Source organism: Strix uralensis, chromosome 1 (genome assembly GCF_047716275.1).
Source record: "Strix uralensis isolate ZFMK-TIS-50842 chromosome 1, bStrUra1, whole genome shotgun sequence".
Taxonomy (NCBI): domain Eukaryota; kingdom Metazoa; phylum Chordata; class Aves; order Strigiformes; family Strigidae; genus Strix; species Strix uralensis.
Window position 1 is genome coordinate 107,025,171 of NC_133972.1, and position 24,810 is coordinate 107,049,980.

Genomic DNA, 24,810 nt, shown 5'->3' on the forward strand with positions numbered 1-24,810 from the left:
AGCATGTGGCTTCGGTACAAGTTGGAGAAGTAGGGCATATGTAAGAAGGCAGTGGGCCTTCTTATGCATTTCTGTAGTGATGTTTCATACCAGGACAAAATATTCTTCCATTCCCATAGTAGTTCTTTGATAGGGCAGCACTGTTTATTGGGATAGTTCTTAGCTTTTTCTGGCTTTTTTTTTTTCTTTTTTTTGGTGCCAAGTGTTCTATGAAGTATTGACATTTTCCATTGCAAAGAGTTTAATACTGCAAACTGGACTTAACCAGCTCCTGACATTCAAAGCCAGCCCTAGTAAGGTGTTAAAAAACACCAGTATTTTTTTTCCCCAGAAATACAACTCAGTGATATGTGAAGGGTAAGCCTTGGGCATTGATCAAATTATGAAGTGGAACAGTTCCTACACTGCTTCCTGCTCTGTCCTTGGATTCGATGTGAGCATTACAGGTACAACTTCTATGCTCTTGTCCTACCATAGGCTTGACTGGTAGGAGGATGTATGAGTGAATGATGATTTCTGGGGTTTTTTTGAGGAACAGACAAAGACATCTGTGATTAAGCTGATACAGCTGAGGTGTTCAAACACTTAACTAATTCATGTAATTCTGAAATTCTCTCAGCAGACATCTTTGAGTTCCTGGAGATGTGATTTACAATGCAGTTCCGTGGGCATTTTAAACCATGCTGCTGCTGAAAGGAGAACTTCTGCCCATCTTTCTCTCTCCAGTGTGTACCTTTTCCCATTTGCCACCGGAAGTATTCACACAGCTATGCAGTGAACTGAAATAGGCAACTGATTATGAGAAAAACTAAAATAGCAAACATCACCTTCTCCACAACTCAGGTTTAACCCACATCAGATAAACTCATTGCAAAAGTGAGAGAGGGAGGCAAGGACAGGCAGGACTGTCTTTGCTGGCAACAATGATGGCTTTTATGCTGATTTAGGATGTTTGAAACTACAGAATTCAACTGCTGTCCTGCATCTCACTAGAAAATGGTTGTCGTACCAAAAATATAAAGCTCCTGTATTGTTTGTAATGCAGTTTGTAATTAGTTAATTCTGAGTGGCAGGATTGCACGCTATTCTCATGTATATTTAATGCCTTCGTCAAGAAGCTACTTCTGCAATCCTACCTTTCTCTTTGGGTGGGAGAGGGATCTCTGTTTGTTTCCTTGTGTTTGGTGTTTCGAGCAAATCTTCAGTCCTCTGCAGCCTGCATGCAGCTGATCTCTGGACTGTGTGATCCAAGAAGGAATGTATAGCACCCTGTAGTACTGGGCAGAAAAGCCGATATAGGATGTGGAGTTCAGAATAAGAGTGTCCTCACAAATTGTTTTATTAATAACTTGCATCTAAATGGCAACCTTTTTCTAAGTTCCAGAAAACACGTGTAATTGAGGATGCTTAAGTTATCAGTAGAGTGGATATTTTAATGGGGGGAGGGCTTGAATACTTCAGATTATTGCTAAAAGACAAATGGGTCTTCTTTTTGTGTAAAGACTGTGCTACTGCTCATTCTTTCTCAAAGCCTGCCTTAATCAATTATAAAGGCTATTTCAGTAAAAAGAGGCAAAGCTTTCAAATCCTAGTTGATGAGTGTGTTTAGTTGTACCTGTCAGTAAAAAAACTTCAGAGATTTCCAATGCTGGCAAACCCAAAATGATGTTGATGTCTACTATTGGACTCCTCAACTTTTACTATGTAGTGTGAAAGCCTGTTGAGAGACCTAAGGCAGCTTATTTTAATACTGCAAATGGGAGGGAAAAAAAAAATCCCTCAATTCATTTGAGATGTAAGATAAGCTGAGATCACAGCAGATGAGCAAACTTATACTCTAAATTTTTTTTTCATTTTCTGAGAAGTTAAATGATACCTTATGACTCAACACTAAATTTTATGAGTGAAGTATAGTAAAAAAGTTCAGTTCAAAACTTGCCTTTAATACTAAAGTTAAAATATCTTCTTGCATACAATTCTAATAATTAACTCTTCTTGTTCACAGATAACTACTCTTATTAATCATAAGGATAAACCAAAGCGTTCAGACAAGACTCTGCAAGCAATTCAGCGAGTGGGCCAAGCAGTTAACCTGGCAGTTGGAAGATTTGTTACGGTAGGGGAAGCTATAGCCAATGAAAATCATGAATTGAAAGAGGAAATGAGCGTTGCTTGCATCGAGGCAAGGAGAGCAGGTATGTAGTTTCTCACGAAATTGTGCTTGTGCCATTTTTGGCACACTATTTTTAGTGTGAGAAATAATGTAAGAACTTTATTATTTGATTGCTTAACCCTCTTCTGCTGGTTCATTCAAGGCCTGATCTGTTACCCAATTTTGTCACTTACTTAAATAGCTGTCATCTTATGAACAGGGAATGGAATTGTGTGTTGACTTGATTTTTGTAGAATCTTTTGCCAGAAGGAATTACCTGACTGCTCTTTGTTTTATGATGTTACTGCAAACAGCAGAGTGTTGAAAATACAACTTTAGACTTTATTGCTCGCAAGCTAGAACAGTATTTAAAGTAATTTGAGCGTTATGCCGTTGAGGTCACTGCGTTCTAAATCTGAATGTCTGAATGAAGGTCAGTGTCAACCCCTATTTCATCAGGACTCAGTAAGATGACTCACATCAGTCATCTGATGTCTCCTCTCAGTAGAATGAAAATCATATCGTACTTGCCTTTTTGCTGGATTCAACTTTTGTTGAAAACTTGCTCTGTGTGTGGATTGAATGTGAAGTATGGATAATTGATTGAGCTGCCTCTGTCACCATCCTCCCCCCAAAAGCCTCTGTCTAGGCCAATAGTGAGTTACATTCTCTGATACTGTAAGAGGATGCCGGTGTCATGCTAAAAACTATTTTCCCACATATTCCCTGCAGTACTTCCCCAGTACTATTCCCTGCATGATATTGCAGTGGCTCTTAGTAAATGCATATTCTTACATCTGCAGTGCAGCCTTCAAGAAGATGACATCTAGAAGAATGATCCTTTTGTTGGTAGTGGTGGTGGGTTTTTGTTTTTTCATTCAAATACCTTCAGATCATGGGAATGTCTTCTTGAAGCTTTTCCTGTTCAAGCAGATGGAAATACCTACAGGTGTGACAGACTCTGCTTAGTGTGGCTTCAGGGAGACAATCTTGAGCTTTCAGATGTGGAGGCAAATAAATGACCCTTCAACACTAATGTCTTCATGACTGCAGAAGGGAGTAGTACTCTACTCCAAGACGTGGGTTACGGTACTTAAAAGTGATCTGTTCAGTTAAACAGTGGACTTGTGTGTGGGTGTTTGTTTTTTATCTTTTAAATAACTTCAGAAGCCTGAGAAACCTGCCTTTTGCTGTCCTAGCTGCTGTATTCCTTGCTGAATCACTGTGCTGGCCTCAAGCTTTGGGGATGGAGTTCATACTATTTTTGTGATTTAAAAAAAAAAAAAAAAAGCTTAGAAATTGGGCATGGTACTGTAAGAAATCCTCTGAAAATCTCTCAACAATGAGTTGCAATGTCTAGAAACGTGCTGGTGATGAATGATTGTTTTTGTGATTTGAAGGACTATTCTAGATAAACTTCAGACTGAAAATTCATAGTCGCTCCAGTAAACTCGGCTGCAAACAGATATGTCCTAATTTGAAAACATTCCATTTGTTATGTGAAGCATGTGTTTTCTCTGCAGAGGTCCAAGTAAAATAAAATGCTGACAAGCCAAAATTGCTGAAATTTCATCTATAATCTCAGCTGCTAGAAGAGCAGTGCAGTCTGGATCTCTATTTCTTGACTTGCCAGTTATGTTGTGGCCAAGTGCTTTTTCTTCCTATCAGTGTATCCAGGAGGAGCTCAGAGTCTAAAAATAGTCTGCAGTATTTTCTCTCACCAAATGGTTATACTTTTTTACATTTTAAATTTTATTTCCTGTTACGCAGTAATGTGCCTCAATTTAGAGTGAAGATACAGACTGTTTACTTTTCTGTCAAGCCTCACATTTACCTTGGCATGGGGGAGTTATGCTCTCTGAGCTATCCATTTGAGATCTAACTGAAGACATACATGGGAAATTCAGTGTGTCAAAGATGTTTGCTGCTAGTTTTTTGCTTGGTGGGTTTTTTTGTGCCAGTATTATCTCTGTGGACTGTTAGGTGTTGGACAAGGTAAGACAGTCCTTTGTGCAGGTAAATTCTTATGGATAACTGTCCTCTGAATGTAGTCTCTGAACACAGTTGTTGAAGTGCCATTTTGAACAACTTTGGTGTTCCCAAGCAAGCCAGTAAAATCTCCTGGACAATTAGAGCCAAGAATATTGACTTGTATAAAAGAATCCCATGTTCTGACGGCACTGGGCTGCAGAAAGCCCTTGCTGTTTAGGACAGAAGATGTTGTAGAGCTGTTCATATTTCTTTTTAGCCAATAGATTAGATTGTGCCTCAGAAATTAAAGGGACACTTTGTTAGGTGTGGAAGATAGATTTCAACACTAAAGGATTTAGAACATGAAACATCTCAGTTGCTAAGAAAAGTAGGGAGTCTTTAAATCAATTGCATATCCTGCAGAGGCTTTGAAGGATGACAGATGTTGTATCTGTCTCTTGTGAAGGGATATAATCAGTGATCTGAAGTGTTTCAGACTTGTTATGACTATTTCCTTGTAATAAACCTCGTAATTTGATTGACTCAAAATAGAATCATAAAACACTGCAGAGGGTCATATAGCAGATTTTGCCTAACATTAGTCTTTCACTGTGTCAGTATTTACAGTGACAGTATAGTAGTGGAATGTAACTCAAAGAAGCACATTTTTAGCTGCCCATCTGTGATTTTTTTTCTCCAAAACTAGGAAAGACTGGTTAATTTAAAAGAGAAAACACATGTCAAGAATGAGTTAGTGTCATAACATTTTCAGTATTCTCTGCCAGTTGACTACATAGCCCTAAAGGAAGACATGGAGCAAAATGGAAGCAATAAATAGCACTCTCCTATTTTTGCCTTGTCTTTTAGTGCAGAGAAGGACTAAATTAAGGTTGAAAACCAATAATTTAAAATGGATAAATAGAATCACAGAATAACTTAGGTTGGAAGGGACATTTAATTCCAAGAATGGAGACCTTGCAATTTCTTGTACACCTCTTAGAGTGTTTGACCACCCTTACAGTGGCAAAAGTATTTTCTTATATCTTGTCCATTGCTTTTTGTCCTATCACCATGCACCTCTGGGAGCAGTCTGTCTCTGTCTTCTCCATATCTGGCTATTAGGTAGGTGGTTGTAGACTGCAGTAAACTCTGCCATTGGCCTTCTCTTCTTGAGGTGGAACAAACCCGCTTCCTTCAGCCTCTCTCCTTACCTCACATGCTCCACTATGTCAATGCTTTCTCTGGTCCCAAGGAGCCCAGAACTGGACGTGGTACTACTCCAGATGCTGTCTCACAAGTGCCAAACAGAAGGGAAGAATCATTTCTGCAGCCTGCTGGTTACACCTCTACTAAAAATCCAGTGTGCAGCTGGCCATCATTGCTGACTCTTGTTCAACTCTTTGTCCTCCAGGACCCCCATGTCTTTCCTTGCAAAGGTTTTCTCTAGGCAGCTGATCCCAGGCTGTACTGTGGTGTGGTGTTACCCTAGTCCAGATGCAGGACTATTATTGCTTTCACAAACTTTCTGTCAGATCATCTTTCCAGCCTGTCCCTCTGTCTAGCAGCCCTGTTCTCCAGCGTATCAGAGACTCCCCCAGTTTGGTATTGTTCACACACTTATGAATGTGCTGGCCCATCACCCAGGGAACAGTTTTGATTCCTTGTATCAGTCCCTGAGGGACACTGTTGGTAACTGGCTGCCCATTGGACTTTGTACCACTTACCACCATCCCTGAGCCCAACAGTCAGGTCCATTTTATACCCACCTTATTGTTCACTTATCCAGTCCATATCTCATGATTTAGTTATAAGTACACTATGGGAGATCATGTAGGAGGCCTTGCTAAAGTTGAGACACGCAGCATCCATTACTTTCTTTTCTAGAGATGGTGTCATCTCATCATAGAAAGCATTCAGGTTGATAAGGGACTATTCACCCTTGCAGGTCTGTGCTGGCTCTTCCTGATTGCTTTTTTCTGCTTCATGTGGTAATGACTTCCAAGATTATTTTAATAATGTTCCTGGAGACTGACGTGAGGCTGACTAGCCCATAATTGCCTGAATTTTTGTTACTCTTCTTGAAGATGGGTGTGACAGTTGCCTTTCTATCATTGAAAGTCTGTCCCAGTTGTCACGATCTTTCAGACATGATAGCAAAATTACAGTGACACTGAACTGCTCCTTTGACACTCTCAGATGTGTCCCATGGACTTGTGTATGCCCAACTGGCTTAAATAGTCCCTAGCTCAGCCTTTTTAATCTTAACAGGTTTTTTTCCTCATAGCTTACTCCCAGGGCATTATTCCTGTTCCTGTCGATGCAGATATGTAGGCAGAGAAGGAACCCTTTGTTCTGTTGTCAGAAGTCCCAAGTTTCTAGGGCTCTCTGGAGCTTCTGACAGGCAGATGTTGCAGCTCTTTCTATGTTCTCTGATTATTCTTTGTATAACTAGATGCTTCAACTATGACTTTTCATCTTCAGGAAGGTGAATCCCACATTATAAGAAATGGGATAATGATGTGGTGCATCCTTCCTTAGTTACCAGAAGCACTTTATGTCTATTTTAATTGTTCTCTGTGTGTTCCTACATCATTTTCTGTTGTCACATATATTTTGAGGTCAAAGGAAGAGATTGGGTTAATCTACTGACAAAGTTGTACAGTTCCAACTAGAGATTGGCCTGAAAAATGAATTTAACTGTGGAGAAGGCAATGGCCAATCTGTTTTGCTGTTAAATGATCTCCTTGCCTGACTGGAGACTTGTCCTAAAGCTTCATTGTTAGTGTATCCGGCTGCCCTCACTCTTTGGATAATAGCTCTACTTCTATAGTTCGTCTTGCTTCTATTAATTTTCAGGCCCTTCAGCTGTGAAACTCACCATCTCAGAGTGTATTCTCTTTATCATGTTTGCATATTTACACTAGAAAGACCCTCTTAATTATTTGTAGTGTGGCTTTTATGACCTAGCCTGGTACTTAGCAGAAGTACTGGAAGTTCTTTGCCATAGTGCAATACCTATTCAGGCAGTTTAGGAGCTCAAGGGATTACAGTTGTCAGAGGAGAGAAATCTATACATTAACACTGAAGCTTGGAGCTCTGTGGTCTGAAGGACTGTCACGTCTTCCTTGTTCCACAGTGTTTGTGTGTGCTTCCCAGAGTAATAATGCACCCTTAGGTTCTTCATGTGGAACCTCTGGCTTTATCAGGCTTTTGGAGTATATTGTCTGTTTAGGTGAATTACCTTAGTTGAGGTTTTGAAGATGAGTCATAGGGGACTCGATCAAATGTCCTAGATTTTATCTTCAAGGATGATCTGTAGTACTAGTTGTGGGTTGATCATCTTGTCTTGCATGCTAACAAAAAGCATGTCTCAGAGCTTGCCTGAGTCCAGTCTCCCAGCAGTCCTGTGGTTGTGGAATAGGAAACTGCTCTATGCCTTTCCGCTATTGCACTATTACCTAGGGTACTCCAGAAGATTTAATTGAATAAGTGCCTGTGATTTTTCTCAGACAAGAATATCCATTGGCTGCATTGGATTATAGAATTTTTAACTGCATAAAAAGTAAGAGTAGTCAAGTACTTCTATTTAACTATTATCATATTAAATGCTAGTTGAATAAAAAGATCCTTATGAACTGAAAATCAGTACTTCCTTGCCTTTTTTTTTCTCTCCTGTCTCTGACAACATACTGTTCGGTGGTCATCCTTTGAACTTAAAGTACAGTCATTGCACTATAATGCTTCAGTCCTGTAAGTTGTAAAGTTTCTGTTTGGAATCTCTTTATTTGTCATGCCTGAAGACTTCTACAGGAATAGGAAATGGAAATGCTATCTGAAATTTGGAAAGTAGAGGGGAATTTGTAGTTCTTCCTTCCTTGCTGCACCCCACTCCTTCAGGGGGTTGATGCTGCAAGTGTCAACACTGATTTGAATTCTGCTATTAAAATTGGAAAAATATCTGCCATGAATGTTTTCCCCCTCCACACTCCCCAGCTCTACCCCTTCCACCTCAAATATCTGTAGACTACTGTAAGAAAATCCGTGTATGTTACAGATGGAAGAAGGAGGCAGTACTGAATAACAGTCCAAATTTAAATATGGAGAGGGTGCCACCAACAGTCAGTAGAAGGAAGTGAAGTGAAATAAAAAAGGTGTAGGTAGCTCTGAAATTGTAGTTTTGTCCCTCAAAGGATACTAAGGATATTAAGCATGTTTAATGGCCCCGTATCTTTTCTGTGTGTATGAAATGTTAATTATTTATTTTTTCCCTCTAGGTGAAACAATCGCACAGCTTACGGATGTGGCAAACTTGGATCATCCAGAATCTGATAGCCACATAACAATCTTTACAGACAAAACGGGTGTGGTAAAAGCTGCAAGGTTGTTGCTTTCTTCTGTCACAAAGGTGCTGGTGTTAGCAGACAGAATTGTTATTAAGCAAATTATAACTTCCAGAAATAAGGTATTTGTTTGGTTTTGTTTTGTTTTTTAACTGATACCTGCAGTCAGTGCAAAAGAGTGGTGGTAAATGAAGTGGTATTTTCATTGTATCTCTAGGGGAAATGAAAAATAAAGAGGTCTTGCACATGTTCACCTACCAGATATCTGAAAGGGGGATGGCTGTAAGTCAGGAGGAATAACATAATTCTCAGTGACTTCCTACATTTTATGTGACCTGTATTGCTCTATTGACTTAGTATGCTGGAGGAGACGCTGTGTTACTGCTTATTTAACTTTAAGTCTGCTGCAAGGTGTAAAGTGAGTCTGTCAGTAAAATGGCCAATAAAAGCTTCTACTTGCTAAGGACAGGATGTTTGTACTGTCGGGATCAAGACAAGAAGAGCATTATGAATGTCTCTAAGGTAAAAAGCTGTGAGGAATGCTGATAAAAGTCTGTGCTAGTGAAGTGAGGTTTACAGATTAAAAGTTTTTTGTGCAGTTTAACTTATGTCTTGAAACTTAGCTTGAAACTACTTAGTTGATTTAAATAATGTATGAAGGCCCATTTAACCTCAAATGTAATCTATTTCATGTACTGCACTGTCTTGCCTGTAGGATATTCTTTTTTTTTCCTCCCCTGATGTGCTCAAGCAAAAATAGAAAAACCTCATGGTTGAAAAATGAGAGCCTGATAGGGCCTGGGTTTTTCCATTAATTTTCAACTTGTAATCTGAAGCAGGACCCCTCTTTCCTCTTTTGACTCCTCATGTTATCTCTCTTCTTTTGTCCCAATTTGCTTTCCAGACATGCTAGTCTCTCTTTTGCACCTTCTAGATCCAAGACACTTAGTTGAGTCCAGGAATCAAAAATTACAGTAATACCTTCTTCAGTCCGGCTTTAGACTTAGCCGTGCTGATTTGCTGTCTTAGTGCTCTTTTCTCCTTCCAGTGGTTGGTGACGGTGGCAACAGTTTTATCAATATTAATTTGCTGAAGTTACTTGCAGTTTTGGCCTTTTCTTGCACTGGAGACCAGAATGGTGCATTTAAGACCTTTTGCTGTCTTTTGTGAGCTTTTCTTCTGCCATCGTCTACAGCCATGCAGTGATCTGAATTAATTTACCTTTCCAAAAGGGGCTGTGTTAACACAGATTTAGGTTACAGAGCAACTCTGCAGGTGCTTGTGTCATGAAGGGATAAGGAGGGATATATCCTTTCAGCAGCAGAGCGTGGTTTATGATGGTCTTAAATATATATGAAACTATTATACATACAGTGATATTAATATATTAAGCATAGGTGCAGGATTTAATTTTGAAGGTATTTAAAATGAAGTCTCATATTCCAGAGTGTCTCTGACTCTGACTCTGCCATAGTCACCCTAGTCTTTGTGGTCTTTTGGGCTTTACTGCATTCTCCTTTCTATGCGTAGTCTACACGTGTTTGAGAATGTCTGCTTCTGTTTATGGTACCAGTAGAGCAATTCACATTTCTAGGACCAAATTAAACAAACAATAGTGTCTTATACAGGCATACCCTGATATTTATAGAGTACACTCCTGAAAAGTGTGTCAGACACTGGTATGGTGGATAGCAAAGCATTTCTTCCTGTAAGAAATATTGTGGTAGAGGGATGATGTGGTCAAGGACTTAAGAAGTGCACACAGATCCTCAGAGGCAGTGTAGTATAATATGGTGTAGAGGATGGAAAGGCAGGAACAGGATCATCAGTATTGCCAACTGGAGCAGATGCTGGCTTCTTGGAGTGGGTCACTGTTCCAGAAGATCTCGGCTGCATTTTCATCTTAGAGACAGAATGCCCAATGTTAAACTTTTAGTGCCAGGTTTTTTGCTGCCTCTTTCTGAACACCTTCATTTTCATTGTCATCGTCATCTTCCTTGTATGAATCAAGAGGAGTTAAGTCAACCAAGGGCAAAGGACAGTAAAACAGCTTAGTGGTTGGACGTCCAGTCTCATAGACTGATAAAGTGATTGAGATCTCCTGGAATGGTGGTCTGCTCCAGAATCCAGCCTCTGGCTGATGATCCCAGTGATCCTGTTCCTGCTTCTGCATCATCTGCACCATAGATACCATCTCTGTGTTTTTAGTTTGTGTGCATTTTTTAAACCCCTGCCCGCATCTTTCCTACCTTACAAAATTTGTTTCACTGTCCATCAGACTTAGTCACTGCATCAGTGAGCTTAAAGTCTTGCTCCGCTTACTGTCATCAGTCAGGTTAGGAGTGCCAGAACAATGAACAGGGAATTAGTGACAGAGTGGGGGTGTTGCCGCACTGTGTGGTTTGGATCAAAATATGGATGTGCCCTGAAGTGATGTCAGCCTACGACTGCTGTCTGAAAGGTGACATTCATAGTGCAGCAGTAGCTGTGTAATACTAAGTTCTAATTTAGATATTAATAGGAACTTAAAGCCTTTTTTGATACATATTTTAAACCTTGCATTAAAAAAATCTACATTTTAATTACTGTCTGTGTATTTCATGTTGAAGAAAGTTTAAAATGAAAAATTAGGAAGACATCACAGGTATTTTGCATTTTAACAGCTTCTTGAATAAGCTTTAGACAAATCTAGAGCTGTCTATACATTTTCTCCCTGTATGTAGTTTCTTGGAATGTCAGCTCTGCCTGGAATGTCTAGAATTGTTAGCTGTAGCTAATGCATGTGCTTTCACTGAAATTTTTATTTGACAAGAGGTTTGTCATGACAGAAATACTTGCTCTAGGGTAACTCTAACAGAGTTGTTTGCAACCAAAACTGTACTCATGAAGCACTATACTTGCTTAAACCAAGAATGATTAAGCAGAATTGCTATTATTTTTTTACCTATTCTTAGAAGAGAAAGTTGGACCTTGTATGTTTTCTTCTTTCTCCACATTCATTTTCCTACATCTTCATTTTCCCAGTCCTGTGGTTCTTTGCTTTTTCCACCCTTGTACTGCTGTTTTCACATCTTCATCTTCATGCAGCTTTTTTCCAAGTCCTTTATACCTCAGCCTTGCTCATGCATCAACACCTGAATCACAAAAGTTCCTCTTTCTGCAGCCCATGTGGAACTGACTGCTTAACAAGATACTCAGATACTGCAGTCTAATGTTGCATGATAAAGCAGTCAGTTCCACAGTACTCCCAGGATTTAGTGGAGCATTTGCTTTGCATAGATTATAACTATGAGATTGAGCAGCTGCTGTATTACAAAAGAATGGATGCTTCTAGGAGAGTTTACCTGGGTTGCAGAGAAGGGGTAGTTTTTCATAATCATATCTAGACTGCTTTATTTTTGGAGGAGGGAGATACTTTTGGCATAGGAAAGGAAAAATAAGTTGAAGTTTCTCCCTTTCAAGTACAGTTTGTTACATTTTCATGAGGTATCTTATCTCCAGTCTGAAACACAATAAAGAACTGTTTTAACTGTCTTCGCTTCTGAAGAGATTTAGTGGTTTTGAAAGATCACTTTGGGATTAAAAACTATACCTCTAATCTGAAAAACCCTAATGTTAATCTCTGTTATAAACCATATTGTAGTGACTTCAGCAGGATAGCTTCAGTAATTTATAAGCTGTATAATTTTTGCTGAATGTTTTAAAAAATGCTGGTTTTGCATGCTTTTATGTATCTTAAAAGCTTGATATAACTTGGGTTCATTTAGTTCTTTGTTTTATATAGAGCTAATAAAAATATTCAGAGTTAAGAGTAAGTTCTAACAGAAAGTATAAAACTATATATTAACTAATTTCTAACTGGTTTTGGTTTATTTTGTGGAATGTCATTGCTTTTTTTTTGAATGCACACAGCCATTAAAACACATGTCTGATTGAAACTCTGGTTTTAGACTTTGAAAGTTATGCATCTGAAATAGAACTTTGAAATTGAGAGTTACAACATAGGGATAGAATCTGTATATTAGTTTCAAGTACTTATGTTTTTAAATTTAATATGACAGTAACAGTTTTTCTAAGTCTGGAAACTGAATCCTGTAATAATGTTACTCTTGATACTGGGAAGAGTGAAGGAAATGGTTGAGGGTTGACAACAAATGCTGTTGAGTTATTAATGTTTAAATAGTGACAAAATATATACATTTTAAACAACACAGTTTAGAAGTGTCTGCAAATAATAATATTCCTAGTTTAGTAATAAAGTTTTCTGTTTAGCGTCTTTAAAATCTACAGTATTTTCCCTTGTCTTGCAGGTTCTTGCAACAATGGAACAACTAGAAAAAGTCAGTAGTTTCCAGGAGTTTGTACAAATATTCAGCCAATTTGGAAATGAAATGGTAGAGTTTGCCCATTTAACTGGAGATAGGCAAAATGTAAGTATTAATAAAAAGCTGGGAGAGATGTTGTGAGGTGTCATTTTCATCTGATTCCCTGGAAGATTTGGGTTCTTCTGGGATGATTAACTATTACAAAACAATTGCTGATGTCTTATCTCTGAAACCTAACTTCTTCTCCTTGCTCCAACCCAGAGGCAATCTTTTGATTTTAAAGCTCAGCCTGAGAAATACCACTGCGTTGTTTGATCTGCATATCTTCCAGAAGCCTGGGTGCATGTAATTTGAGATGTCCTTTGACTTCAGTCACTGTCTTTTAGCTCTTAACTTTTCTGTTATTACTCTGGTAGAGAATTTGTCTGTTGTTACTTGACAGAAACATTTGATGTTTGCACATAGTGAAGGGATTTGAAAGCAGAGTAATTATTTTAGCAAACACCTAACATGAAATCTTTAGATTCTACTAAAGCATTTGCTTGTATTATTATTACTAGTAGTAGCAGTAGTAGTATTGAATATTTTTCTAGGTTTAAGTCAAAACCGTCTTATGTTGAGGTAATGGTTTTTTACTTCTCACATGCAGCTATTCTTTCAAAGCCTTTCATTCATGCAGGAAGCTTTCTGCTGCTACTTCCATGTAAATAAGAGGTTTGGTGAGGCTTAAGACTTCTGCTGTGACCTGTCGTTACTTCCCCTTAGCTATCAAGTCCTCTATTCAGAACTGAACCAGGGTCTGATATAGATATACAGAGTCCATAATATCCAGCAAAATTCAGAATTCAATTTGTATAAACAATTGGCCAACCTCATGCATCTCCTTTTACTGTTGATGTGTTCTGAGTCTGCTAAGTACATTCTCAGTATCAAAGAATCAGTCTGGAAAAGCACCATATAGTTAAAGGAAATACTTGCTTGGAAATGAACTATCTTTATTTTTTCCTGAAATATTCATAGTAGTTGTTCCTTGGAAAGACAAAGGTGCATTATTGGTAAGTGATACTCTTTTCAATTATTTTTGGTTTTCAGTGTTAACTGGTTTTTGGCTCTCCCCTCCTTGCCTACTTGACTCTTTTGGAAAGAGTGCTTCATTGCTACTTTTTAAATTGTATCAGGACTTTCTTGATATACTCAATTTACACTGTGTATGCTTCTGTGTGTCGTTGTTAGTTTTATTGGGAGGAACATCCCTCAAAGTATTTTTCCTTAGTATATTTATAATAAGTATGCCAGAAACTCTAGACTGTGGCCAGATTTATCAGAATGTAATGTCAAAATTTCAGAAATGAGCTGGGTTTTTTAATGTGATTTTGATCTTAAATATTTTCTGTAGTTGCTAAATAAGATTTTTATAAGAATGTCAAAACAGACCTGCTGTGATTTTTCTGGATTTTTTTTTTGCTAATCCAGGGTAAATTAGGATTAATTTCATCCTGTAAACTGTTCCCTTTTCAGCTGGTCTCATTTAGTTGCCTGTCTAATACTCAGCTATCTTTGTAAGCATTGAGAAGATCATAGTTTTAACTTTGTAAATTAGATCATCTTACATGTTGAGGGATTCATGTCTTGCGCTCTTCCCTCCCTCGCACCTCCATCCCAATTTGGACTCTAAATTCTTCCCTTTAGATGAACTTTTCTAGGGGTATAGTTCAGTTTGCAGGTATATCCTTCTCCCTGGAGAGTTCTTGAAAAGTTTCTGTACTCAGTGCCTTTCTATAGAGGAATTGCTTTTTTAGTATGTTAAAACTTCCTTTATTACTGTTATGTAGTAAATATAACACTCAGTTAGACAAAAGATTTATTTTGTATTTCCTTCACTGCAGTACAGTGACAAAGTGGTGTTCTCTGTCTCTGCCTTACCCTCCCTCCATTTCAGAAAATACTTTTTAGTCAGCTATTCTTTTCATTTTTCTGTTTTATGAATAATGCTGTATGATAAAGATAGCAAAATTAGTGACAGTTTACATAATATGCTCTGTATCTCTGAGATCTTTCTTCTTTGAAATATGAATTGAATAGAGCCAAGAATAAATGCATAAATTAAGGTCTGTCTGAAAAGCAAGTTCTAGATCATGAGTTAGGCTGAAAATAGCAGTTGTCAGACATAAAGAAGCTTTCTCACAATCCATCCATCTGCAAGAGTTTCCTTTTTCCAGTCTCACAAACAGTTAACATTTTAGATACTGTGTAATATTCAGGTCATTTTTTCTTTTGGTGTTTAGGATTTGAAGGATGAGAAGAAAAAGGCCAGAATGGCAGCATCTAGAGCTGTTCTTGAGAAGTGCACCATGATGCTTCTAACTGCTTCAAAGGTGAGTGAGTATGCGCACTCTTACACAACTTGGATAAATCACAGAGTATGACATCTGGCAGGATAGCTGACTCTTCTTTCTAATCCCTACTTTAAACTTTATGTTAAAGAAGAGCGTAAGAGTAAAGAATGAACAGAGGAAAATCTTTATAGTCTGAGTATGGTATGAATTCTACTTAACAAAATAGCAGTTTAACAGAAAGAATTTATCATATTCTAACACATTCTTTAGACTTGCCTTAGCAGGAAGCATTCATTTTGCTATACTGCATGCGTACTCTTTCATAATATTTATTTTGCTTTCTTTAAAAAGACTTGTCTGAGGCATCCAGACTGTGAATCTGCTCGTATAAACAAAGATGGAGTTTTTCATCGGATGAGATTAGCTTTAGAACAGGTAATAGAAATTGTAACCGACTCTAGACCAAACGGAGAAAATGAAATGGCCCCCATCAGCATATATTCTGGCATCAAAGAATTCAAGGTAAGAGTAAAAATAGTATTGTTTTCTACAGCCTAATAAATTAGATCAAAACTAGGATTTTGAAAAAAAAATTGTAAAACTTTAAAATTACCAAATGGTGGAGCTTCATCTTTTCAGCAATGTTAACTTAAATAACTGTCCCAAATGTTAGAGAATCTGACAAGATTGTCATTGCCAAAATACACCTTCTGATACTTGCCATCTTCTGAATCAGAATGCATTCAGAACTCTTAATGTTTTGTTGAGGTGATGCCTTGATGTTGAACAAACTCAAGTATCAGGATACCAATCAGAACTTCATTAAAATAGTTGTTGAAGAATTCTTGCTTTGTAATTGGTAGTATTCTTAAAACTGCACACAAAAATATTCATCCAAACATTTAAAAGAGCAAACTCTTTCAAAGGAAATGTTATGAATTGAAAATGTATCTTGTAGCTCATTTGATTTTTCCTGATAAAGGCTTTTCTAAATTTCATACTCAGTTAAGAACAATTAATGAACAACCATGTCTTATTTCTTTGGAGTCTGTCACTTTGATTTTATTATTATTTTTATTTATTTATCCTCCCCCCCCCCCCCCCCTTTAGAATTTGGTTGAAATTTTTGAAGAGTGCTTCAAAGTGTTCAATTTGCTACATGTAAATTTTTAGAAAAATACGTGAAATAGTTTATATGGATGTGGAAAGATCAAAGTCTGAATACACAATTAGTTTCTGAAATTTACTGAACTTAAAACTTTTTCTTGACAGCAGTAAAGCAGTAATGTATTTGCTGTTACTTCTGTAAGTGGCCAGTAATTTGCTGATGGTATTATTACATTTTAAAAAAATCCCAAACCTTAAACTGGAGGTCTGGATATAAGCAAATTGTTGGATTACTTTGAAAATAAGTGAATAATTAAAAAAGCACTGAGGAGAAAAATAAAGTGTAAAATGATGCATCTGCTTTTTGCATTTGCATCACAACTGTATAACCACTTAAATTCCCAAGGAATTGATATGCTTCTTTTTCAGAATAAGGTGGAGGGTCTTCGTGAGAATCTTTATTTTCTCTCAAAAGAGAACCTTTCGACAATGCTGGAAGTTATCCTGGAACATACGGAGGACTTCACAGACTCTGCCTATACCAGTCATGAGCATAGAGAACACATTTTGGAGCTGTCTAAACAGGCTAAAATGGAACTCGAGCAGCTGGTTTCAGTGTGGATGCAAGCTGTAAGAGCTTTTTAGCAAAGTAAATCTTTTCACCTCTACTTTGGAAAGAAACTTTTAATGCGGTGTTTCTTCTGGTCTAGGAAGAGAGAAATGTGTGTATTCCTCACAGTGAGAGCTGATCAGGAAAGCCAGAGTTTGTTCTGTGCTTCTGCAGCTTCAGTATGTCCTGTCTTCTCTCTGCCCCAGTAGTATTGCTTCATTGATTCTTTGATGGCTGAAGTAGGCTACTAGTGGTGGTAGACTAATTTTAATGAAGCTGTAAGTGGAAACATGAAGGCGAATGGAAGTATCATTGCACAGTCTTAAAACAGTTAGTCTTTTGGTTTAGTAGTTAAGAAACTTTCAGTTGTCTTGATCCCATGCAGTGACCACAGTTTCTGCTTCTTGTTTTCAACAGAATATTGAAAACACTTAAACTATTGAAAAGTGGAAAATATTCTAAAAAACATTACTGTTTTTTTAATCTTGAGGAGAGAGAGGAAAGCGACATTAAGACTTACAGGCAATTTTTGTTGGTCTTTTTTACAAGATTTAAATGTTGGTAGTTTTTCTTTTTAGAGAAGAAGCACATTAAGTCTGCCTCTGTCATTTGTCTTATCGTGTTCCTTGAAGACAATAGAAGATACATGCAAAAGGGGGAGGAAAAGCAGAGATGGAAAATGCAGTTTGTGTTTCTGATGCTGACCTGCTTTCAGTCTTGTTCCTGGGGAAACGTATAGCACAGAATCTCACCAACACTGAAGTATAGGATACTTACTCAACTGAGTGTATTACTTATGAGGAAGCATTTTTATTCCTTTTCTCTTCTTTGAATCAGATGCTGCGGTCAGGTGTTCTTAATGCAGTAGTGCAGTTTGAAGAGCATATAAATCTTACTGATAGTACAGACCGTTGTTATTACAAAGAAGACGCATACAGGATATTAATTGTGTAGAATCCCGTATCTCTGAGAAACTAAAACTGTGTTTAGCTTGGTGTTGATGGTTAGCCCTGGTAGGCAGCTGTGTAAGCACTGCTCAGCAATAGCTAACACATCCCAGCGTTATCAACACTGTTTTTATCACAAATCCAAAACACCACCATACCAGATACTATGAAGAAAATTAATTCTGTCCCAGCCAAAATGAGTACACTTGGGTATTGGGTATTGGTGGAAAATGATCACCTCTAAATAATTCACATGCTACATTTCAAGTGATAGAAATGAGAGCCTAGTACAAGACTATGCATATATATGATCCATGAAAATACATGTGTGCTTATGCATTAAGTATTTTCATTAATAAATAACCCAGCCTAGCTGTGACTGAAAACACAATAAGCAGATAAAATTGCATCAGCTGACTGAGGTGGCTTTTTAGTTTCATCTCAGCAACTTCATTGGAGGGTAAATATTTTCCAAGGGACTTAATGTAATTCAAGTGGAATTGTTGATTTAAAAAAAAAATATTATCGTGCATTGGAGATACATGAACTGGGGTAGGTAGAGCTCTTAGAGTACTCAATTATTTCCCTTTCCACTCACCATATTTCTTTTAGCAAGCAGAGTAACTGTAAGAAGTGTGTTGTAACCTAGGTCAGGTCTAAATTAGACTGACATCACTCATCTGCTCTATTTTGAATTATTGTATGTTAATGAAAACTAGCTGGAACACAACAGATAATCTAATGCTGTTGATTGCATTTTAAATGTTTCTGAAATCATTCCTGTGTGTGTTTGAGCTCATAAGATTGCAAGGTACTGTCCTGTTTTAGGTTTTCCTGTAACCTTATTTTGACTAGACAGTTTCTTTATTTGTGTTTAAAAAAAAAAAAAGATGCATATAGAAGGAGCAAAAATGTGCACATTAAATAAGTAAAAGAATAAAAAGGACACTCTAGTGACTGTGAAACATTATGCTCCTTGTGTTAAAAGTGGTTTTGTGATGTTACACTTTTACAAGTTAATTAAAGCATTAAATTTGAGGGATAGGTAGCTTTGAGACTTAGAACAGGTAAGAGTACCTGAGATAATGATCATATTGGCTTGGGTGGGGTTTTTTTTCCTTTAAATAAAACGGAGTATGTGCATGTCCATACCTACACACATTTTGTATGTGTATGTTTATGTTAATTTAGATGCTGAAGGGCTTAATTTTTCTTCAGCTATGGCCATGTTAACCATCCCACGTAGGATAATTGTTTCCAGTATATTTTGGAGGAGAATGCAAATCAGTGCTACTTTTTTCCCCAGTGTATTGTTTCCTCTTGACATTTGGGTTGTTCCATAGATAGGTGCTATGTGCAGAAGTGGGAACTGTCTTGAAGGTACCTTAACAAAATGTTGTTAGCTACTGTACTTCCTTAAATTAGACAATGATCTAAAGTCTTACAAGGATGCTTTAAGTAACTTCTTTGTAATTCAGTATAGACATTTGGTATAATATTTTAGGTACCACTTTATTTTAAAAGGGTGTTTATATTTGAAAAGAAAATTTTACAAATGCCTTAAACTGTTGCTCTATTTTAGGATGTTTAGACAGAAGATTTTCAGAAGTTGTAAAGCTTAAGGAAACTTGTTCCTGAAAAAAAGTTCAGTGAGGTTTAGAAATAAATTCCTGTTGAACAGAAACAGTCAATTAGTTTGCATCACTATTATATTTAGATTTGATTTGGTGATAAATGTTTCTATAAAAGAATTTTTCAAGTAGAATATACACAGGATGTGCAAATGAAAACATTACATCTAAAAAGAAAAGGCTGTCTTCTGAAGCAACTTGAAGTAATGACACATGATGTGAAGGTGGGATTTGCTGGGTTTTGTTTATAATGTTTTGTCGGTTACTTTCTTTGGCTTGTAGCAAAACCAGAAGACAAAGGATCTCATGGAAGACTTGGAAGTAGCCATTTTAAAGACATGTCAGTGCATGAATGAACTTAAAAGAGAGGTAGGTCTAGTTTAAGTGAGCATATACTGCATAAAAGCTTGAATTTCTGACTTGGTTTATGTGAAGTTGTACAATAGGATCCTGTACCCAAAAAGGCTAGCATCTATTTATAGACAAGAGTAGCTAAATCAGAATTGCATCAGGGAGCTAGTATGCAGTCATCTTCTGTGTCCTTACTTGGAAGTGATTAGCAATATGTTGGTTACATAGGCTCTTTGCTAACTCTGACAACAATAAAAAAAAACAAGAGAAGTGTTTGGAAATAAATACTATATATATAATCATTGCTTTAAATGTAAAGGCTAAAATTTCCCCAGAGATGCATGTATCACAGTTTTAAATATTTTTTCTTGTAGTTTGTACTTAAATGAATAAATTACATTTGCTGTTTGAACTTAACCTTTTCTATTGATTTCTACAGCAGAAATGTATTATGACAGTGCCCTATACTCCGGTATTTTTCTAGACAGTTGGCAGCTGTGTATGTGCCTGTTGCAAATCATTCTCCTCCTATATGCAAGCATGCTGGGTGAGAACTTCCGTACAAATACGAGATAGCTGCCTCATTTGGTACATGGGATGGATTGCACTGGCTGATCAGGGTCCTTCCCACCCCTGTTAACAGATAGCATTGCTGCCTTGCCACAGATTTGAGCCAAATACAGAATTACTGGTTTCTGGCAGCTTCTGAAATATTGTGGAGCATTTAGATATCTTTTCAACTGCTTCATATTATTGTTCCTTTAAACAGATGGAAAATTGAAGACTAAGGACAGCGAGGGTTTCAGTACTAGGCTACAGAGCAGTGCAAAGATGTTAGAGAAGTATGGTGAACTTCCTTAGACTGAGCTCTCTGCTGCTGTGACTGGAAAACCTCGACTGCTCAAAAAAATCATGCTGCATCTTTTTTAATAGAGGCAAAATGAGAAATTTCATCTTCCGGATTATAGTTCTTGCAGCTGTCCTGAAGATTTGAACAGTGCTTTGAATCTACTTCAGGTGCAGTTAGGTGCTTTGTGCTTTTCCTGTCAGGCAGTGTGGTGGGCTCCCAAAAATGGAGGATACATAATTTGTGCACTTTGATGAATAGGTTTTTCTTTGGTCACCGTTATGTAGGAAGTCAGTAGCAGAGCTTTTCCGGAGTGACGTTCAGCTGCTTTAACTGTAAGATCATCCTTTTAGAGTAACATCGCTCTCGTGTGCTGAATTGAGGAGGACGGGTTCCCAGTCAAAATAGTATGCAACTATGTAATTGCATAGATCATAAAGCCAAAGGTGGCTGGAATATAGTATGTGGAAGAAATCATTAATGCCTTGTATTTTCTTGCAGCTCCATAAATGTAAATCTTACCATATTTTCCTGCCTGCAGGTTTCTGCTTATGAAAATGTCATGCAACAAAGACTACACATTTACCACACTTAAGTTAAAAGAATTTTGTCAGATGACAATAATAGAAAATTTCCTTCTGTAAACCAGCTAACAGACAGTGGCATAAAATACAGAATAGTGGGTTACCTGTGCCCTGTGATGTAGCTCCATATTAAAAGCAATGCAGGTGAAAATGTGGCATGCTGTTTTAGAAATTGTGGAGCAAATTGAGTGGGCGTGGAGTTCTAAACTAACAAATCCTAAGTTCTGTATGACTTCCTTTGGTGACCTGCAGAGTATGAAAGCTTGCTTAGTAAGAGCTTTTTTTAAAATGCACAGGATTGATGCTACTCGTAGAAGTTGATTTAGAGTATTATGTTATGTTATTTTTCTTGTTTTCTATGTAGTGATTGGATTGATCCCATGCTTCTATACATGGCTGAGAAGGACTGTCCTGTCAGTCTTAACTTGGGGTGCTGCAGTGTATCAGTCAGCAACCAGGATCTCTGTTGGTGAAATTTAAGTATTGTGACTAACTAAAATGTTTTTGAGAGCCTGGGTGGCTGAGAACACAAGACAGCCTTGTTAAAAGTAGTTCTTATCCCATCTCTGTCACTTTATGGAAGAAACAAAAGGTGTGTTCCTTCCTTGAGATATTTTCCTGATGATGATCAGAGACAGGATTAAGTAGAAGTAAATTTCTTTTTTAGATCAGGATTAAAAGAATCTCTAATGAAAGGGTAGTCTCTATGTAGCCTATATATAAATGAGAGTTACCAGATCCTACTCCAACATTACAAGCCTTGCAGATAACCTTTCTTCAGAGCTGACTTAATTTCTGAGATTGGTGGTTCATGCTAATTTTTAATGGCATGCAAGCAACACTATATAAATAGCTTATAACACATTGTTGTAGCTGTTTTTTTTTTCCTCTAAAAAACAGTTGCAGCAGGTTTTGAGGCAACAATTCAGGTTCCTTACATGAAAAAAAAAACAAAACCCAAACCAAAACCTCCCTTAATTCTGGACTGCACAGGAAGTACTGCCAGGGGAAGGGGGTAAAAATAGGTAGAGTCCAGTGGAATACCATTCTAGTTAACATTCTCTTCTCTACAGAGTCAAGGCCCACCAGTGTCACAATTTCAAGCTCACTGCATTCATAAGAACTTAAAAATAATTTTCTTCTTGAACAGCCAAGTTTGTTGAATATTCAGTGCAGTCCATCAAAGTGAGTGCAATATTACAATATTCGTAATAGTCTTATGAGCATAAGAATGCTCTGCTGATTCTAAAGAGGTTGCTATTTTGTTTTTACCTATGTTTTTAAAATGAGACTGTATCGGGTCTGGCTGAGCCAGAATTGGTTTTCCCCTGTAGCAGCCCTCATGGTGCTGTGTTTTATGCTGGGAGCTGGCAGGGTGTTGATAGCACACTGCTGTTGTGGCTACTGCTGAGTAGTGCTTACACAGCACCAAGGCTCTTTCTGACATTTCCCCCCCCCCACAGTGGGACGGGGTGGGCAAGATCTTGGGAGGGGACACAACCAGGACAGCTGACCCGAACTGACCAAAGGGATATTCCATACCATATGTATCGGGTCTGGCTGAGCCACAACACCAGTGTGCTATCAACACCCTGCCAGCTCCCAGCATAAAACACAGCACCATGAGGGCTGCTACAGGGGAAAACCAATTCTGGCTCAGCCAGACCCGATACAGAGGCTGATTACAGGGCATAAGTAAACCTGTTATGACTAGTCACTAGAACTAGCAGCAACTGTTGCCGATGGCTGTTGTCAAGCAGAGTCCTTCACAGCACAGTTTCGGCAGATCTGTGGATCTGAAAGTGTGTCTTGATGTAGAGATGTGCTTCAAGGGGAAGGTTCTCCTTTGCTTTTTGGGAGTGTAGGGGAGAGTGAGACTTCTCCAAGACCCATCTCTGGCTTCAGTCTCCTTGTAAAAAATATATTTTTTACTTTTCTGAGGCTGTGTCACAAGCTGATTATATTTAAGCTTTTCTTTGCATCACTGAGAATTCAATCTATTCATAGGAACTTAATTTCTAATACATTATAAACTCTGATGCTGTGTGGCTTCAGTCTGATTCACACAGTTTAATGTGTGTTCTTCATGAGGAGTAGCCATTGTGCAATACTTATGCTGAACTTGGTGCCCCACAAATTCATACACCTGTTTTTTTTCTCAGCTGTAACATTATCAGAAAGCTGCAGTGTGATAACTTCATGTTCTCATTTTACCCAGCTGCTCTTTTATTTCTCTCCATATTTGGTTGTGGGGTTTGGGTTTTTTTTGAATGCAGTGGATTTTATCTTTGAATAATAATAGAAGAAATAAAGCCCCAGATAATACACAGGTTGTGTACGAGCTTTCATGGCAGTAAATTTTTTGCTTCGTGGAAAGATCAGTATGTTTCTTAAGTTTGTTTGACTTAGTACTGGATGAATTTTTTTTCCTTCCAAGGTTTATTTCTTCTTTTTCTTTTAATGCTACTCAAGGTCCACAGTGCAGCAACATCTTTGGCAGCTGATCTCCTAAAATACCATACGGATCATATGGTACTCAAAGCATTAAAAATCACAGGAGTAGAAGGAAATCTTGAAGCTGTAGCAGAATATACTTGCAAGCTATCAGAGCAGAAGGAACAACTTGTTGAGGTGAGTTCACAGCTGCTTTCATTTTGTAAGGCACTTAGAAAATGAGTGGCCAGATTTGTCTTAATCTATTCTTTAGGAAGGCTCTGGTCTGTGTTTTTGTAATTTTTATTTATTTTATTTTCCTAGTATGCTGTTGAATTTCAAATTGTTGTTGGTAGGGTCTGAGTCAGAGGTGTCACTGTGGCATACAGTTGTTGTAGAAGGGATGTACAGCCATACTCAATTCTCCTCCTGGATCTAGACTCAATCTGTATGTATATATTGGGGCTAAAATATTCATTAAAAAATAAGATCTAGATCCAAGTAGAGATGATAGTCTTTTTCTGCTTCCAGCAACAGCTGAACCCAAAGACACATTTTAAGAATGCTGGAAGTGTAAGGTTAACTTTCTTAATGCAGTGAACTTGACTGTTTTGGAGATCTTTTGTAGTTTATGTCAGACAAGAGGGCCACTGAAAATCTTTTCTTCTTTGCGAAAAGCAGTGTGTATGTTTCATGTACTAATACCTTCATGGTTTTGTATGGTCGTATTCACACATGTGAACAAATAGGACTTCTGAGACTACTAAGACATCATGGCTCTTGGGAGTGCCTGTGGAGAGGATGTCTGCCGTGTATACCTTGTTGCTCTCGTCTGACAGATGAGCAGAAGTAACTGTACCAGTAGGAGACATACAAAGATACATCACTTTGATTGGGAACATGGTGATGCCAGCAGCTATACTTGCATGGCATTTAATACTTAATTTCTAAAAAATTCTGATATCCTATGGGGTTTGAGGATTTGTCCCAGAAATATGAATATGCAGAAGCAACACCCTTGAACTTCTGGGACTGGCAAATCAATGCTATGGCTTTTTATTTTCAGCTTTAATGTCCCCTTTTTCTGTGACTAGGTAGTGTTGCAGTGAGACACTGATTTTTTTTTTTTTTTTTTTCCAGGCATAAACATGAGGTTAAATAGTGTTTGTATGTGAG

General features: G+C 37.7%; 1 protein-coding gene across 2 annotated transcripts in view; it reads left to right on the plus strand.

Moving 5' to 3' along the window:
• CTNNAL1 (catenin alpha like 1) overlaps positions 1-24,810 on the plus strand; it is a 60,449-nt gene that overhangs the window by 18,872 nt on the left and 16,767 nt on the right. The window contains exons 1-9 of one of the 2 annotated variants that reach the window (XM_074876189.1): positions 637-725; positions 2,006-2,195; positions 8,398-8,585; positions 12,774-12,893; positions 15,074-15,163; positions 15,476-15,646; positions 16,661-16,861; positions 19,702-19,788; positions 23,674-23,832. In XM_074876189.1, coding sequence (XP_074732290.1) covers positions 681-725; positions 2,006-2,195; positions 8,398-8,585; positions 12,774-12,893; positions 15,074-15,163; positions 15,476-15,646; positions 16,661-16,861; positions 19,702-19,788; positions 23,674-23,832 — 1,251 coding nt within the window. In that variant the 5' untranslated portion in view covers positions 637-680. Of the gene's footprint in view, positions 1-636; positions 726-2,005; positions 2,196-8,397; positions 8,586-12,773; positions 12,894-15,073; positions 15,164-15,475; positions 15,647-16,660; positions 16,862-19,701; positions 19,789-23,673; positions 23,833-24,810 lie in introns of those variants that run through there. The other variant, XM_074876180.1, reaches the window with a different exon arrangement.